This window comes from Saccopteryx bilineata, chromosome 2 (assembly GCF_036850765.1).
Source record: "Saccopteryx bilineata isolate mSacBil1 chromosome 2, mSacBil1_pri_phased_curated, whole genome shotgun sequence".
NCBI lineage: Eukaryota > Metazoa > Chordata > Mammalia > Chiroptera > Emballonuridae > Saccopteryx > Saccopteryx bilineata.
The window spans coordinates 20,542,296-20,554,905 of record NC_089491.1 but is presented as its reverse complement, the minus strand read 5'-3'; the positions used below and the strand labels follow the sequence as shown (position 1 = coordinate 20,554,905).

Sequence of the window (12,610 nt, the reverse complement as noted above, 5' to 3'; positions counted from 1 at the left end):
AGGGCTCAGAGAGGCACAGGGCCTGCTCAGAAGTCACACAGCAAGTTGGGGCAGAGCCAGGATCCAGTGTCTCTATCTCCAAATTCCTGTCCTTCATCATATGTCCCTCCCAAGTCCTTGCATCCCCCCCCCATGTTTTCACCTCCTGCCTTCTCATCTTGTTTCCTGCAGGGACACAAAGGCATCGTAGGACCCCTCGGGCCTCCTGGACCAAAGGGCGACAAGGTGGGTGTTAGGATGCGGGAAGCAGCTGCTCCCCGGTGTCCAGGCTGGCTGCAGCACTATGCCTGTGGGACCGTGTGGCAAGTTCCTAGCAGGCTCACCCCAATCACACCACGAGCAGCCAGGAGGCAGGTGCCCTTAGATCTGCGTGCAGTACACACGTATCGGGTAGCGCCTCTGTGCCCAGCACGGGAACAAAACCAGACACAGCTCCTGCCCTCCTGGGGCTTCCAGTCCAGCAAGGGAGATAGATGGACATCAGCCATGTAATGACTAAACCTATGCAATTCCATCTTCTTCATGAACGTGGGAACCGCAGACTTGCTGGTGAATGAGCTCACCCAGCGAGCGCCAGGAGAGAGCTAAGGAGGGCGCGTGCGGAACACCAGCGTTTCATGACCAGGAAGGGGTGGACAAGGCAGAGGGGAGGGAGGCATGTCCATTCCCCGCCCCTTGGCTCCTGATTCTGTAGGGGAGACGAGTGGCTAGAAGGAACCTTGCTGGTCATGGTACCCTGCCCCGCTGTGCAGGTGGGGACATGGGGGCGGGGCGCAGAGGTCCCAGGCAGCACAGAGCTGGCCCTGGGACCCATCTCTGCATCCCATGTTAGCGGCTCGGAGCTCCTCCTCCATTTCCTCCCTCCTCTCCTGACGGCTCAGCTGGAAGGTCTAGCAGGCGGCCACCGCTGCCTCCTCAGCCCTCCTTTCTTTTGCCTAGTCAGCTTCCCACTAACGATATCCCGCTGCGGGTGAATCACCCCGGCCTGCCGTGCTGTCCAGCTGGCCCGTTTCCCCTGCTTGGAGAACAGATCTGCCATCAGCTAGCCACAGGCTCTGACATCACACAGGAAGCCGCAGAAAGTGCCTCTGGGTTCCCAGAGTCCCTCCTTGGCCCTCACAGTCTGCCAAGGCCAGTGCAGGAGGGGTTAACACAGACCCTAAGACAGGGTGCCTCTGCTCTGAGCTGTCTACAGCCCCCCAAAAGTCCCTGTGGCTTCTGAGAGTGGAACCCTAACCCCAAATCTGCCATAAATCAGCTGGGGCCTTGGGTGGGGCCCCTGGATTCCCTGGGCCTTGATTGCCTCATCCGTTAAGTGGGTGGGTACCTTGGGACAGCTAAGCAAGACATCACCTAGGTGTCAGCCAGATGCATTTTCTGACTTATTCGGTATTATAAGTCTGGTTGTACATCTGGCTATGCAACAGGTATTTCAGCTCTTATAATGGTTTATTTAGTGCGGAGGCTGGAGTGTGAGGTCCTGAGGAGCTCAACAATAAAAACAGTAACATGAATGAATAGCCAACCACAAGCTGGGAGGGAAAAGAGAGCAGGTTCCTGGGAGACGTCTCTCCCCCAGGGCATAAAGGCCATATGCAAGCTCTTTTCCCAAGGGTTCCCCCTAATCCTCGCCGTGACCCCGACACGAAAGTATCAGTGTCCCATGTGACAGGTGGAGAAACTCAGTCTCCACGGAGCTCAGGGACTAGCTCAGGATCAGCGGGAGGGTGGCGGGGCCGGATCGCTGAGGCCAGACGCTGCTTCTCTAGCCGGACAACGCGCTCAAAGAGCCAAGATGCTGTTCAGCTAGGAATTCCCTGTGGGGCAGGTGTCTACAAAGGCAGGGACTAGTGGGATTGGGGTGATGGGATGGTGAGACTCTAGGAACTGGGGGTGTGTGCTAAAAATGCATCTCCAAGCTACAGCCACAGCCACAATGTAGGGGCGGGGGGGAGAGGGAGAGATCTCTACAGCTGGCTTTTGGGCCAGACCTCCCCTTGATTCCTGTGTGGCCTTGGCTCAGGCCCTCTCTTCCCTGGCTCTCAGTTTCCCCATCTGTAAAATGGGGCAGTAGTCATAAACAGCATAGGGGTGCTGTGTGGATTCTATGGAACAACGTGAGGAATACGTGAAATGATGTAGAAGGTGAGGCCCATAGAACACACAGGTAAACACGGCCCAGTCCAGCTGCCTCCCAGAGGGACCAAGCCCCAGGACAAAGAGCCACAGAGAGTGCGCAGGGCAGAGAGGGAACCCCCACTCCCTGGGTACCCCCGAGGTACAACCAGTTCTAGGCCTGACACCAAATCCCTCCGCCTTCAGTCTCTGCCCACAGGAGCCACAGAGGCCACGGGCCAAGGTGCTGGGGCCGCTGCCTGGGGGCTGATTCGTGCCTGGGACGGGCTCCAGCCCCAGGCGTAGCCCCTCTCTCTCCCGCCTCCCCTGCAAATCCCTGCTAGCAGCGAGGGGCTCAGAGGGGCTCTGACGTGAGCCCCATGGGAGGTGACACCTGTGTGTTGTCTGGGGCTGGAACATTCTGAGCCCTGATGTTCTGTCACCTGCGGCTCTGTGTACACCTTCCACGCAGCTGGTATGCTGTGTCCAGCCACCTGTCCTATGGGTGGACCAGGGCCCGGAGTGTCCTGCCAGGGCCCAAAAACCTCCACTGTCAACTCTGACTGCATCTGTGCCACACGCCAGCCCTGCTGTTACTATTATCAACAACAGCAGTCTTCATAGCAGTCTGCTGAGCACATATCTACACGTACAGTAGCGTGCTGACAGCCAAATGCATCTCCTCCGGGATCCTCAAAACAGCGCAGCCAGGCCTCACTGGCCCACTCAGACAGGAAACCGTCTTATGGACAAAATTCCCAACTTGATCTCGGGCTGGGTGCAGCCTGGGGCAGCCCAGGGCCTTCTCTGGGGCTCCCATTAAGGGTGGGAGTCTCGTTCTATAGCTGGTTTCTTGAGCAGCTCTCATCCCCTCTCCGTGCCTGAGTGTCCTCATCTGTAGAATAAGGATAATAATAGTGCCTGCTTCATAGGGTCATCGAGAGGACTCAGTGAGTGCCCATGTCCAGCCCCGTGGCAGTGCCCAGGCATGCCAGCTGTTCGAATGGTCACTCCCTGCGGAGTGCCGTGCAGGGACTTCTGCCTCATTTCATGAAATCCCACCCCCATGGGTATTTCCATTGTCTCCTATACCCCACTTCACCCTGTTTCCCAGCTGGGAAGAGACCTGCTGACCGTCTAAGCAGCTGGTTCTGTGCAAAGCCAGTGTGACCAGGGTCCCTGCTCAGCTACCGGAGGACAGAGCACAGAGCTCATGGCCTGAGGGCATTGCCCAGGGGTGCCCAGTGGGGAGGGTAGCAACACTGTTTTGTGTTCCACAATCCTGGTTCTGCACTCAGGGCTGGCTCTGACCCCACATCCGCCCTTTCCCTCTCAGGCCTCAGCCTCCCCATATGTAACCCCGAGTAGACTGGGCTCCATCTCCGATGAAAGCCCTTTCGGCTTCAGTGTGGAGTCTGAAATTCCCCAGATTTACTAAGAGCGGGTGATTTGTCCTAAAGCTGCTTCTATCTCCACAGGGGGAGCAGGGCGAGGACGGCAAGGCTGAGGGGCCCCCTGGGCCCCCTGGCGATCTGGTAAGGCCCCCCAACTTCCATCTCCTGGACCAAGGCCGAGGTGGAGCCCGGCCTCCTGTTGTGCGGGGAGGGGGTGGCTGAACGGGGTTGAGGCCGCTTCCAGCTCCACAGAGAGCATGGCCAGTAAGGCCCAGGTCAGGCATCCTCTGTGCCTGGTGGTCCATAGCTGCTGTTGTCATTCAGGGACCCGTGGGTGATCGAGGAGACCGCGGGGAGCCAGGGGACCCCGGATACCTTGTAAGTATCAGAGCGCCTCCTGCTGGCAGCAATGGGGGTGCTAGAAGAGGGCATTCCTCGGCCCCAAGCCCCAGTCACATGCTCCCTGGGACGAGAACAGCCTTCTACTGAGACACGAGCGCTCCTCCCACCACTAGTGCCCGGGCTTACAGCACAAACTCCTGAAAGAGGGCTCAGGGTGAAATTCACACTGGAAGGGGAAGGGTCTGGCGTGACACCTTCACTAATGGAGGGAGAGGAGGAGGAGGTGGGGGGTGCGGCCTCTGTCTCCCCTCTGTGGCCGGGATGGCCCTCCCAGCAGGAGCAATGGACAGAAGCAGGAGGCTCCACCTGCCCTCCGTCCACGCAGATGAGGAGGCTGAGGCTCAGGGAGACAATGACACGTGGCTAAGAACAGCAAGGGCTCCCCTGGGCTCCTCCAGGTGGAAAGTGGCCCGTTCCAAGATGGGAGCCTCACTTGTCTCTCCTTGGCTTCCAGGGACAGGAGGGTGTACAAGGCGCCTCTGGAAATCCGGGCCAGCAGGGCCTACCCGTGAGTGGGCTTCCCGTCCTGTCCCCCTCCTGCCCTGAGGGGGGTGGAGCAGCTGTGGGGGAAATTAAAGAACGCTTACAGGGACCCTCCCTGCAGGAGGGCCTGGGGCAGCCCATTCTGGTTTCTCCTGCCCTGACCCTGGGGGCACCCCCAGAGCCTGCACCCCCAAACCCCTCCCCACCCCTCCCCCTCCAGGCGGAGACTGGCCACCCTCCCCGGGAGAGAATCCTGGGGCTACCTTGCGTCATCTCACCTTGGTTTGCAGGGGCATCCGGGACCCCGGGGGCGGCCGGGACCCAAAGGATCGAAAGGGGAAGAGGTAAGAGGGCTGGGTGTCCACAGCAGAGACCAGGGCCCTGAGAAAAGGAAAGACTGGCTCAAGCCCACAGCAAGGAGGAGGCCGGCTGGGAGGACAGTAGGAAAGGGAAGGAAACACAGGGAGGATCAAGTGGCCGGCCAGCCATGGGCTCCAGCTCCCACCGGGAAACTGCCGATGCCCAGAGCCTCTGGAGCGGTGAGAGACCAGGCCAGAGTAGGGTCGGTGACTCCAGCGGGCGCCAAGGCCAGCCCTGCCCCCGGCTTCCAGGCCAGGCATTTGGGCCCCTTTGCAGATTCAGATACTGCGGTCCTGGAGGTAGAGGGGCAGGGCCCAGCCACACAAGGGCCCGCCATCCCCTGCATGCCCTGCCTCTACCTCTGGGGCTCTGCGCCCGCCCGCAGCCTCCAGCATGCACCGCTTGGTTTTTCAGGGACCAAAGGGAAAGCAAGGCAAGGCTGGGGCACCAGGACGGAGGGGCATGCAGGTGAGTGGCTTCCAGCGGCTCTCCCACCCGCCCCGCCCCTCCCCAGAAGCCCTTAGCAGCTTCTTGTGTATCCCCAGGGCCTACAGGGGCTGCCGGGGCCCCGGGGCGTGGTGGGGAGACAGGGCCCCGAAGGTGTCGCTGGACCAGATGGGTTTCCTGGCAGGGACGGTCAGTCAGGACAACAGGTGAGCAGGACTTGGGCATCTCCGTTTGAGCTCAGGTGTGCGTGTATTGGGGCTGGGGGGGGATGCTTCCGTGGGCTGTGGGCCAGGAGGATGGGACAGAACCCACACACCCCGAAGTTCCCTGTGTGGACAATCGCCTCATCCCTTGGGGCCTGGGAGTGTGGCCCTCCTGACCATCTCTCCTCCACGCCTGGAGTCGGGCCTCCCTGCCTCCAGCTCCACCGAGAGTCCACCCAGGCTCGGGGCCAGCTGCGTCCTTGGCTGCGTCTCCGGACACAGCAGAGATCCTCCCTGGCCTTTTTCTTCACAGGGGGAACAAGGAGATGATGGGGCCCCTGGCCCCATTGGTCCTGCTGGGAAGCGAGGAAATGCAGGTGTGGCTGGCTTGCCTGGAGCACAGGGACCCCCAGGACTTAAGGTCAGACACTGATTAATCCCCTGACCCACGCTTTGCCTTTCTGCCTTGGTACTAGCTGTAAAGGTATTGACTGTAATGCTGACACGGGCCCCCATGTTCCAGGGCCTGTGTGGAAATAGAGTCCACATTGCTGCCCTTTCTCAGGGGTTCCTGTCCAAGCTTGAACCTAACTTAAAGGGTAATTTGGTTCAGGTAGCTATAAACACTGCCCCCTATCAGGTCCCGATCCCTCAACTGGTTGTTGAGTTGTCCATGGGCGCCCTCTTGTGGGCCTTTATGGAACGACAGATGTTGCTTATGCTAGGACTCTTCAAGGCATCCTTACCCTTCTGGAAAGCTACCTTGAGCAATTTGGTGGGGGAGGCAGCCGTGAGTCAGTATGAGCCCAGGGCTAGATGCTGAAGGAAGATTGAGATGAATGAATCAGACGTGGTTCTTGCCCTTCCTGAGCTCGAGGTGTAGTTGGGAAGAGGCTAGATCCTCCTTCAGGACAGCCGGCAGGGGGAGAGGTGGCTTTGGCTCAGGGAGGATTTAAACAGGGAAATGGGAGATGGTTTCCTAGCAGGAGGAACAGCATGAGTAGCAGTGTGTGTGTGTGTGGGGGGGCTTCATGGCCGGTTGGGAAGAAACAATGAAGAGGGGGGGCATTATGGGGGGAGGCCTTGAATGCCAGAGTAAGGCAGAGACTGACTACTTCCCTCTTAAGGAGGTGGAAGTTTTAAGACCCCACCAGGCCTCGATCCGACCCCCAGCATTGCGAGCTCTCAAGTGGCCCTGTGGAATTACTCTCTCTCCCAGGTCCTCCCCTCCCTCCCCTACACTATCTCCCCCTTGACTGGTCATTTTGATCTGTTCCTTAAAGGGTGAAAGTGGATTACCTGGGCAGCTGGGTCCCCCCGGTAAGCGAGGGACAGAGGGCGGAACGGGGCTTCCTGGGAACCAGGGGGAGCCTGGATCCAAAGGCCAGCCGGTGAGTGAACCCCAGGAAATGCACAAGCTCACTTGTCACATGCACACACAGATATGTTCACACATGCGCAGGCACTGACCCAGAAGCCACCTGCCTGCTCCATGACAAGCGGAGAGCCACCCTCTCTCTGGGTACCGGATACCGTTCTGCCTCCCCTGAGTGGAGTGGCGGGAGGAGGCTGAGGGCAGAGGTCTGAGTGGTCCCTTCAGAATGAGGAGAGGCGGGTCACAGCCAGATGAACAGCCTAACATCCACGAAAGAAACTGAATCTATCATTTAAAAACTTCCCACAAAGAAAACCCTGGGCTCAGATGACTTCAGTGGTGAATTCTAGTAAACATTTATGGAAGAAATAATACCACGTCTGCATAAACTCTTCCAAAAAACTGAAGAGGAGGGAGTACTTCCCAGCACATTCAGTGAGGCTGATGTTACCCTGCGGTCCAAGTCAGACAAGACCGTGCGAGAAAAGAGAACTACAGACCAATATACCTCATAAACGGATACAAAGTTTTTCAATACGATTTTAGAGAAACAAATCTAAGAATATATAAAAAAAAGTACATCAAAACCAAGTGAGGTTGCCTGACCTGTGGTGGCGCAGTGGATAAAGCGTCGACCTGGAAATGCTGAGGTCGCCGGTTCGAAACCCTGGGCTTGCCTGGTCAAGGCACATATGGGAGTTGATGCTTCCTGCTCCTCCTCCCTTCTCTCTCTCTATCTCTCCTCTCTCTGTCTCTCCCTCTCCTCTCTAAAATGAATAAATAAAAAAAAAAATTAAAAAACATAAACAAAACAACAACCAAGTGAGGTTTATCCCAAGAATTCAAGGATGGTATAACATTTGAAGGGAAATCAATATAATTCACCGTACTCACAAACTAAAAAATATCGTCTCAGTAGATGCAAGAAAAGCATTTGACAAGATCCAACTCCATTTTTTTTTTCTTTTTTTAATTTTAGTGAGAAGCAGGGAGGCAGAGACAGACTCCTGCACGCACCCTGACTGGGATCCACCTGCATGCCCACTAGAGGGCGATGCTTTGCCCATCTGGGGCCTTGCTCTGTTGCAACCAGACTCATTTTTTTAGCTCCTGAGGCAGAGGCCATGGAGCCATCCTCAGTGCCCAGGGCCAACTGAGCCATAGGTGCAGGAGGGGAGGAGGAGAGAGAGAGAGCAAGAGGGAGAGAGAGAGAGAGAGAGAGAGAGAAGTGAGAGGGGAGAGGTGGAGAAACAGATGGGCGCTTCTCCTGTGTGCCCTGGCTGGGAATCCACATGCCAGGCCAATGCTCTACCACTGAGCCAACTGGCCAGGGTCTCCTAACTCTATTTCTAATAAAAACTCTCAACAAATTTGTTATTGAAAGGAACTTCCTCAACTACTTGGTAAAGGGCCCATGAAAAACCCACAGTTAACTTCAAACATGGTAGCGAACGACTGAACATTTTCTCCCAATGTTAGTACATGAAGACCCAGGGAAGGTTCCTGGGACTGAAAATCGACTTCTATAAGCAGAGACCTGGGAAAGACCAAAGAACCAGGCTGGCCACCCCAGTCTGCTGATTAGTAGAGTGTATTAAAGGAAACTTACATACGAGGTATGTCTTGGGCAGCCGCAAGGTAAAATGGACCGCTCATCCCATGCTACTTGATAGGTGCCAAATAGTTACATAGAGTAAACAGGGAAAAGGTCACAGGCACTGTTAGTGCCTGGGTGCTGCCAGGTATGAGAAATTACTTTACATGCTTGACCAGGTCAGGACAACAGCCTGTTCCAGGAACCAGCACTTAGGGGAGGCCCGGGAGGAGTGTTGATTTATGCCAGAATGAACACTGATTACTATCAGACAGTCTCTGGGGGGGTGTTCTGGTAAGAGTATCCCCCCTCTGGTCCAGGTTCAGCTCAGCAGTCTGACAGCGGTCATGTCATGGGATAGTCTTTCCTCTGCCAGGCGTCCCCAAACTACGGCCCACGGGCCGTATGCAGCCCCCTAAGGCCATTTATCCGGGCCTTCCGGAAGCCGCACTTCCGGAAGGGGCACCTCTTTCATTAGTGGTCAGTGAGAGGAGCACTGTATGTGGCAGCCCTCCAGCGGTCTGAGGGACAGTGAACTGGCCCCCTGTGTAAAAAGTTTGGGGACCCCTGCATGAAAGCAAGAACAAATCGAAGATCTCTGTTCAACACTGTGCTGGCACTTCTAGCTAATGCAGTAAGGCAAGAAAAATAAAAGTCATTCAGATCGAAAAGGAAGAATGAAACTTTTTATTTGTAGATGAAATGATTGTCTATGTAGAAAAATCAATGAAATCTATAATCCGGCTACTAGAATAAGTGAGTTTAGCTAGATGGCAGGACACCAGCTCAACATGCACAAATGAATTGTATTTCTATACACTAGCAACAAGCAGTCAGAATTTGAAATCTAAAAGGCAATACTACTTACAACAGCACAGAAATATAAAATACTTAGAGATGCATCTGACCATAGGTGTACGAAGCATGTACACTGAACGCTATGAAGCACTGCTGAGACAGGTTGAGGAAGACCTAAATAAACAGAGATGCTTACCGTGTTCACTGGTCAAAAGACTTAATACTGTTAAGTGTCCATATTCCTCATGTTGTTCTATGGGTTCAACACAGTCCCAGTCCAAATGCTATTTCACTTTTCTTGATGAAAATAACAAGCAGATTCTAAAGCTCATTTGGAAATGCAAAAATAACCAAAACAACTCGGAGAAAGAAGAACAAAGTTGAAGGACTAACAGCCCTTGATTTCAAGGCTTATAAAGTTACAGTAACCGACGAAGTATGGTAGAGCCACAGCGATGCTAGTGAACAGATAGTCCAGAAATATATTCACGCACAGGGGGACAGTTGATTTTTGACAAGGGCCCAAAAGCAGTTCGGTGGATCCAGAATAGTGGATTCAGCTAATGGAGGCTCGAGTTGAATACCTCATACCGTGTACGAAAGTCAACTCGATGTGGACCATACAGCAAATGTAAGACCTAAAATGCTAAAACTTCTAAACGAGAGCACAGAAGAAAATGTTTGAGACCTTGGGTTTTATGGAGATTTCTAAGATAGGACACCAGAAGCACGATCCATAAAATAAGCCTGACCAGGCGGTGGCGCAGCGGATAGAGCGTCAGACTGGGATGCCGAGGACCCAGGTTCCAGACCCCGAGGTTGCCAGCTTGAGCGCGGGCTCATCTGGCTTGAGCAAAAAGCTCACCAGCTTGGACCCAAGGTCACTAGCTCGAGCAAGGGGTTACTCGGTCTGCTGAAGGCCCGCAGTCATGGCACATATGAGAAAGCAATCAATGAACAACTAAGGTGTCGCAACGAAAAACTGATAATTGATGCTTCTCATCCTCTCCTTTCCTGTCTGTCTGTCCCTTTCTATCCCTCTATCTGACTCTCTCTCTGTCCCTGTAAAAGAAAAAAAAAAAAAAAACTTGAGCCATTGGACTTCATCAAAATGTAAAACTTTGCCCCTCCATAGACACTGTTACGAGAATAAATAGACAGGCCACATACTAGGAGGAAACACAAATCATATATGTGGTGAAGGACTTATACCTAGAATATATAAAGAACTCTCAAAACTCAATAAGGAAAGCAGCCCAATTTAAAAATTGAGCAGATTTGAATAGATGCTTCGAGAAAAAAATAAGACATACCGATGACAAGTGAGTACATGACAAGAAGAGCAATAACCTTCATTATTAGGCAACTGCTCGTTGCAACCACAAGGAGACGCGACTACATACCTAGTAAAATGGTGAAAATTTTGAGACTGACCATACCAAGTGTCGGCGAGGATGCGGAGCAACTGGCACTCATCCTCCGCTAACGGGAGGGTGACTTGGTGTGGCCACTTTGGAAAACAATTGGACAGTTCCTTCAAAAGTTAAGCATGCATCTACCATATAATCCGGCCTCTGGAATTGTTCCCACCTGATCTGGATCTAGCGCACTCCCCAACGTAATGGCTGTGTGACTTTGAACAAGTTCTTGCCCTCTCTGAGCCTCCATTTCTCGCCTGTGCAGAGGGCATACTGTGCTTCCCCAGGCTGATGTGGGACACACGTGCATGATGCTCCATGCGAGGTGCCTGGCGCGTAGCAGGCCCTCAGCTGATGGGGTTACTTTTAGGGGCTCATTCCTTCACAGTGCTTTTGAGATGGGTTGGGAGGAATTGGTGGGTCCTTTCGTTCTCTTCCTTGAAGGTCTGGGACAGGAGGTCCTGGGCGCTCTAGAAAGTTCCTTGTGGAACACCTGAGCTGCCTCTGCTTTCTCCTCTGGCAGAGGGCACAGGCTGTCGCCCCTGCAAACCCAGGCTGGCCTGGTCTCTGGTGTTCATACACATCTGATCATCTATCTCATAATGGAGTGGCTGATGTCCCTGGGAGGAGGCAGGCCCAGGGGTCCTGGTGGCTGGCTAGGACCCTTGTTCTGGCCCCACTCACACCGCCCCATCCTGTTTTCCCCACAGGGGGACTCTGGCGAGATGGGCTTCCCAGGAATGGCTGGCCTCTTCGGACCCAAGGTACAGATTCCCACTCCACACTGTTCCTGTTGGGGTCCTGTCCATCCACCTGCTTGTTCATTTATTCATATAGTCATTCAACATACGTTTCTTGAGCACTTAACAATCTGGCCTACATACCACCGGAATTGAGCCTGAACATCTTGTCCTCACTCACATGCCAGCCAACCTGGGTCCTGAGCCCAGCTCACCACTTACCTGCTATGTTCCTCAGGCGAGGCACTTGGCTTCCCCAAGCCTCAGTTTCCTCATCTGAAATATGGGCATGATAACACAGGATTGTCGTAACAATTAAGTAAGACCAGAGACATACACTACACAGCGCTGAGCCAGCACACTGGTTCCTGCTTAATAATTGTGGACATTTGTTACTATTTCTGGGGCCTCTCAGGCAGGGCCTACCTTGACAGGGAGGCCAAAGGTTGGCCAGACCCCTGGGAAGGGGGTAGCTGCTGGGCCTCTGTCAGCGGCCACCAGACACAGACAGCCTTCCTCTGTCTCCCGCAGGGTCCCCCTGGAGACATCGGCTTCAAAGGCATCCAGGGTCCTCGGGGTCCTCCTGGCTTGATGGTGAGTCCCCTTCCTCCCTGTCCCAAAGGGGATAGTGACCCCAGGTCCAAGGCTGGCCAGCCATCTGCTGGATGGACACATGTCACCCTCCTGCGCCTTCAGCCTCGAGCCCTGTCTGCCCACGGTCACACTTCGCCTGTGTCATTCTTGCCTGCTGGGCTGCCGTCCTTCCTCTGTCCCCTGCTCCCCTCCCCCCCCCCCACTCCTGAAGCCCACCCCCGGGAACATAGGAGGGTCCAGGAGGTGCATGACCTGGCCCCTGCTTCAGGAAGTCTACAGTCTCTTCCCTTGGGATGCTCAGAGCACCTTCTCCCCTCCTGCCCCTGGGACAAGGGCACACAAGCCTTTCTCTCTCCTGTAGGGAAACGAAGGCATCACGGGGCCCCTCGGCATCTTGGGACCTTCAGGACGCCCGGTATGTTCAGGAGGTTGGCCAAAGACCACTGGTTCCCCTTGCCTTCCTGCTTCCGGAATGTCTCTGTGCCTGTGGGCTAGTTTGAGCCTTGGTTTATGCATCGGAGAAATGGGGCTTCCCTCTGAGCCCTTTCTCACTGGGCCATGGTTTATTGCAGGGTCCGAAGGGCAACAAAGGCAGCCAGGGGAACCTGGTGAGTGGATGGGCTGGGGCAGCACCGCAGGGGCGGGTGGGGTGGCTCATGGGATGTGAGCACGGCTCAGCCTGGGTCC

The 12,610-nt window shown here is 54.8% G+C and overlaps 1 protein-coding gene and 1 long non-coding RNA gene across 7 annotated transcripts in view; one reads left to right on the top strand and one right to left on the bottom strand.

Moving 5' to 3' along the window:
• Positions 1 to 12,610, top strand: part of COL27A1 (collagen type XXVII alpha 1 chain) — a 137,211-nt gene that overhangs the window by 113,442 nt on the left and 11,159 nt on the right. For all 6 annotated transcript variants that reach the window (XM_066256419.1, XM_066256422.1, XM_066256420.1 and 3 more), the window contains 13 exons: positions 172 to 225; positions 3,594 to 3,650; positions 3,834 to 3,887; positions 4,366 to 4,419; positions 4,685 to 4,738; positions 5,169 to 5,222; positions 5,300 to 5,407; positions 5,718 to 5,825; positions 6,688 to 6,795; positions 11,300 to 11,353; positions 11,861 to 11,923; positions 12,285 to 12,338; positions 12,496 to 12,531. In XM_066256419.1, coding sequence (XP_066112516.1) covers positions 172 to 225; positions 3,594 to 3,650; positions 3,834 to 3,887; positions 4,366 to 4,419; positions 4,685 to 4,738; positions 5,169 to 5,222; positions 5,300 to 5,407; positions 5,718 to 5,825; positions 6,688 to 6,795; positions 11,300 to 11,353; positions 11,861 to 11,923; positions 12,285 to 12,338; positions 12,496 to 12,531 — 858 coding nt within the window. The remainder of the gene's footprint in view (positions 1 to 171; positions 226 to 3,593; positions 3,651 to 3,833; positions 3,888 to 4,365; positions 4,420 to 4,684; positions 4,739 to 5,168; positions 5,223 to 5,299; positions 5,408 to 5,717; positions 5,826 to 6,687; positions 6,796 to 11,299; positions 11,354 to 11,860; positions 11,924 to 12,284; positions 12,339 to 12,495; positions 12,532 to 12,610) is intronic.
• Positions 4,347 to 8,448, bottom strand: LOC136324087 (uncharacterized). Its single transcript, XR_010729044.1, has 3 exons — positions 8,389 to 8,448; positions 4,673 to 4,775; positions 4,347 to 4,471 (listed from the first exon to the last, which is right to left on the bottom strand). It is a non-coding gene; the product is annotated as an uncharacterized lncRNA (long non-coding RNA).